This window comes from Elephantulus edwardii, unplaced genomic scaffold (genome assembly GCF_000299155.1).
Source record: "Elephantulus edwardii isolate Elephantulus edwardi_28Jun2011 unplaced genomic scaffold, EleEdw1.0 scaffold00084, whole genome shotgun sequence".
Classification (NCBI taxonomy): Eukaryota; Metazoa; Chordata; class Mammalia; order Macroscelidea; family Macroscelididae; genus Elephantulus; species Elephantulus edwardii.
In genome coordinates this window covers 13,059,797-13,065,265 of record NW_006399834.1, presented here as the reverse complement: position 1 = coordinate 13,065,265, position 5,469 = coordinate 13,059,797, and the positions used below count along the sequence as shown (strand labels likewise).

The following is a 5,469-nucleotide window of genomic DNA, read 5'->3' as shown; positions in this document are numbered from 1 at the left end:
GCAGGAGAGGAAGGCCCTCTATGAGGTGGAGTGATTCAGTGACTGGGATAATTGGGATGGGAGTGTCAGAGACAGTGCGATTGGCACAGGACAGAGCGGAATTTAGGGCTGTTGTACATAGGGTCGCTATGAGTCGCAGGCGACTCGACGGCACATAACAACAACAACATATCACTCTTCTATTAAAAAAAGACTGACAGTTTTTTTAACTTGTATATAATGTTGTTGTTAACATGCTGTCGAGTCGCCTGTGACTCACAGTAACCCTGTATACAACAGCCCTAAACCCTGCTCTTCCTGTGCCCAATCTTAACTGTCCCTGACAGACCTACCCCATCACTTCAGTCACTGAATCAATCCACCTCACCGAGGTCTTCTACTAAAATATAGAGTTTGGGAGAATGAAAGTCTTATTTCTACATTTTGTCAAAATAACACCAATTTTAACTTGGTTCTGAACTGACCATATCCTAAACTTTGAAGTGACTTGTTAATGTTGTTGTTAAGTGCTTTCGAGTTGCAGGCGACTCATAGTGACCGTATGAAGGAGAGTCCTCAACCCTTGGGTGTCTGTCATCCTCTCTCCAGATTCATAGGGTTTCCAAATTATGGAAGTGGATGCCACTCCTCCTTCCAAGCTTGTTTTAATCGGGGAGCTCCACCCCACTCTCAGTCCACAGTGGGTAACTGACCATTAACGGATTTGACACATCAGTGTCACAGTGTTCAGCTTCACAGCAACCACAAGTTACCACTGTCTGGCAACTTGTACACTAGGGCTATATGACCTAGAGGAATGTCTGAACAAAAACAACGAAAGACAGGCCCGAGGGAAGTGACTTAGACCTAATAATTTCAATAAAGGGACATTGGTGGTTCAGTGGTAAATTCTTACTTTCCACAAAGGTGCTCCCAGCACCTTGCATGCAGCTAGAACCTGCCAAGGGAGGCTTACATGTTGCTGTGGTGCCGAACAGTTCTCCAAGGAGCTCTCACAGTAAGACTAAGAAGCAAGGTCTGGTGATCTACTTCTAATATCACCAAACAGCTCTTGATGATCCAATCTACAACGAATGATGTGGATGATACAGGATCAGGCAGCATTTTGCTCCCTGTGCATGAGGTCGCCACGATTTAGGAACCAATTTAAAGACAGCTAAAAACAAATTTTAGTAATGCCAATAAAATTGAAATGCAACATATAAAATAACATGCCCTGAAATATAAGAGAATTCACAATAATTAGTGAGCCATAAAATTATTGTTGGTAGGAATATGAGCAGTGATGTACTGGTTACGTTTAACAGCTAGGACTGGAGGGAGAAGGCTATGATTCTTGAATTGTAATGCTTTCCAATTTCTATGCTGCAAATACTTTCTTGAATTTCAAGATAATAACATGAGATCATGGATCACAAAGTGGGAAAGAGATACATAAAAGTGGCTCTTATGAACTCATACAAGTTGACTCCAGCACATCACCACATATGAGTACTCAGATTCCAGAACCCTTCTCACAGAGCTGCTAGCTCTTTTCCTTGTAACTCATTGTACCTCATATATGACAAACTCTAGACATTACTATGTTTATTTATCTACTCAACTTTCTATTTTAGTGCTTTCAATCTTTTTTGGATGTGAATCAAAGCAAAACACTTTTTTACCACACGACTCACTCATTGCACAAATACAATCTTTTTATATACATACACAAATACATATAAAACTGAAATAGAACCCTTATAAAATAAAAACTCTTGGTAAATAGAATACTTTTTTACCTTTTCATTTTTAAAATTTTGTTGCCTTAAGCCGATTCATCTCCCACAATTTTGGTGAAGACTGAGATTTTTAGGAGGGGGGAACAATGTCACTATATGAGACAATAAAACTCACTGAAAACAGGCTTTTCTGTGATTACTAGATTATCTGTACATACCCTTATGTCTAGGATTAATAAGGGAACTCTAATAACCTAGTCCCTACAGAGTTGCATTGCCAACTCGAAAGCCTTGTCTCTCTGGTGATTCAGATCCACCAGTGGCTGAAAGAGAAAAAAACGGACACTCTACTCTCATACGACTTACAGTCTAGCAACTAGCTAGAGGTTCAACTATGAGTTGGTGTTTACTTGACAGAAATGAAGTGGAGGAGGAAGAGTAATTATTGAGGCCCAAGGAGGTTAAGTAACTTGCTCCAAAATGTTCCTGCTACGTGTGACCTTTTTAAAAATACCCTTCATGGAACGTGAGATTCATGCCACTGAATCAGGATAGCCATGGCTTGATATTAAAAGCTAAAGACAGTCAAAAGACAGTTAAGTTTTCAATAAAAATAAAAAAATAAGAAAGCATTTTTAAAACATAGTCTTGACACCATGCTTACTGGACATTTGGCTCTTCAGCCATTGTGGCCCTGTGGCCTTGTTTACTGGGGAAGATTATTCTGAGTGCTCATCTAGTCCTTCTTGCTAGCTAGGTTATCCTTTCAGAGTACTGAAAAGGAAATTATTAAAAAGGAACTCCAGCTGTAGTTCTATATAGACTATTAAGTGCCAACTAATGTTAAGAACATTAACTTCTATATAAATCTGCATCTATCATTACTAGCTTTCAAGTAACCAGTACCAAAGACTGAGCTGAAAAAAAATATCCAGGAAACTAAAACCTGAATCCACAGCCTCGTCTCTTCAGTGTGCTCATGCACCACATGCGTTTTTTATAGGTAATATTAAACGCACACTATAGTTTCAAGACAATTCAGATAAGCATCTTCACTAAAATACACAACACCATTAATCATCTCAGTGACAGTGCTCCAACTTAACATCTTGGGGATTTCCTCCCCTTCTTCATCATTTATTTGCCAATATTTCCTTGTTATGAATATCCCCCTAGTGACTTTCCCTGGCAGTCACAGCTGTGCTGCCTACTGTGTCTTACCTTGACTACAAATAACACTGATTCTTAAAAAAGCAAGCCCTTGAGAGGATCCCTACAGTTAGGAGAGAAGGCTTTCCATGAGACAAAATTCCTGGTGGCCCCTTTCAGTTTCCTAACTCTGAAGTGACAAACCTCAGTCTCTAAGCAGGCAGTGATTTCAAGTTCATGAAACTGGCTTGGGTACAAATGAACAAGAGTCTCCTATATTGACTTCATCACGTTTCTTGAACAGTTTAGGTGCTGTTTTACTATGACCCTTAAAGCACTCCATTTTTATACAACAAAAAGCTTCCTCAAACTATAAATTATCACAAAATCATTAACAACAACTCGCAAAAATCTACCAAGAATCGCAATAAATATGATAAACCAAAAAAAATAATAGTAGGGAAAAAACTGTATTATAATTACATCATTTCAACATTACATACACAATCAAACACAATTAATACAACATACAGCAAGCACAGTACAGTACAGTACAGTACAGTACAGTACAGTGATACAATCATTAACTAAGCAGAAGACTAGTTCCAGTTTCATCCAATTTGTAATCAATTTGGAGACAAGAAACCACAGGCCCTAGGATTTTGTGATTATTTTTAAATCATAAAAGAAACTGTTGTACAACCAGAAAAATTAAATTAGAAATACACCAGCTTATATTCAGAAAAAAATTATTTAAAACTAAAGGGCACTCTTCTTCCAACAATGAAAGTACTACAAAAGAACGTAAGAGTTTGAAGACAAAAACACAGCAAAGTTGATTTGCAAGATATAACAAGAACAGCTAATGCCTTTGGTGGAATTATGTTTCTATTACTTTATATTTTCTAAAGGGAATTGTTAATATTGCCTCAATCAATATTCCAAAGCTTATCTGGAAAATATCAATTTCCTTTTTTTTTAGATTATTCCAATTTGAATTATTGTTAAAAATCATTCTTCTGAGTAAAAACAATGAAAGTCATGATATATTCAAATGATTTTTCCTCCCCAGAGCAGAGTCTTTACTTCAGTGATAGTAACAACATCTTGTTACCAACAGTGCAGATTGTGTTAAATAAGGGACAAAGCAAATGGCAGCAAAAGCAGAGGACTCAACTTCAATTTAACTGTCCTGTAAGGTACATAGTAATTAGCTGCAAAGCTCTGAAATCTTAGCTAGCATGTTAAGTCTGCTACATGACAGTATAATTTGACTTCTTAAAGGATTATGCAAATTACAACTCATCATTCCATTACAGGATTGAAAAAAAGTTGACAGCTAATTTATACATAACACACCTTTCAAATCCCTAAGATGCGTAGCACCTGTGCAATATATTTTGCGGAGATTTTCTTGCATATAAGTACTTGTTTATTGCAATATAAAGAACCTTACCTAAGAGCTTTAATAAACCCATTTTTTAAAAACTTTTAGACCACAATTTCAAAAGGATAAACATCTTTTTCTGTCTCAATTTCAGAGGCAATTTCTTTCGGTTGTTTTCATTTTGTTTGATTTGGTTTTGTTCCCACTAAATTAGAGAAAAGTAAGGACTAAAGACAAGGATATTTTTGAATAGCTGGCAATCACAAGCACTGATGCACGAGCCAGAAGGAAGACTCACAAAGATTTCAACATACTTCTGGTAGGTAGATTCACAGTAGATTCCGTCATATCTGTAGATTTTCCTACATTCTGATTGGTTGGGCAGAGGATGCTGTGCAGTTATTCTGTAGAGGCATCAAAAACAGATAGACATGACTAGAGATTCTCTACAGTCAACTGGAATGCAGGATAACAAGTATGTTGAAATTGAATATATTCTGCTCTTTACACGTCTGAGCTCTACACACAATTGCAACGTGTACATACATTTTAGAACAATAACTTCCACTTTTAGGAATCTGCACTTAGAACAAAACAAACTTATTTTTAAATTCATCAGAACAAAAACTATTTTATATATATAGTTTCAGAGTCATAAATGTGGAAGAGAGCGACATAAGGTCTAAAGCTTAACTCATTCTACAATCCCCATGATTAAATTCTAAAGGAAATGTTAAAAAACAAATGGCATTAGTGTTTTTATTACAGGACTGTCATTAATTCAATCATGCATTACGACTGTAGACAACTGTAAATTAGCTGTAAAATCTTAGTCAAGTTAATATATATTTCAGTTTTATTCAATTTATACAGACTTTATATGTTACGGACTTCTAAAGGGATGTGCTATAGCTTACAGAACGAAACCCAATTAGGGATGAAAACACAAGTGAGACCATCGGGAGCATGGGTTAGATGTTAACAGGCACCTGAGATGAGTTGATTACAGTGGCTCCAGGTTTCTTGGCAGTTAAGGTAAAAGGGGGGAAAAGGCTTATACAATTTTCATCTGACTTACTTAAGTATATATATTCATCTGAGACTTCCGGTATTATACTGGAATAAAAATGCTGAGGAGTTTTCTGACCATTTCGTACTACTGAAAATCCCCTCATTTAAGGGAAAAAAATAAAGGACTCTATTGTGCTGGGT

The 5,469-nt window shown here is 36.7% G+C and overlaps 1 protein-coding gene across 1 annotated transcript in view; it reads right to left on the bottom strand.

Moving 5' to 3' along the window:
* Positions 1-5,469, bottom strand: part of LOC102852110 (neuronal PAS domain-containing protein 3-like) — a 1,291,857-nt gene that overhangs the window by 1,096,106 nt on the left and 190,282 nt on the right. Inside the window, exon 2 of the mRNA XM_006889981.1 lies at positions 4,572-4,661. Within this exon, the coding sequence (XP_006890043.1) occupies positions 4,572-4,661 (90 nt within the window). The remainder of the gene's footprint in view (positions 1-4,571; positions 4,662-5,469) is intronic.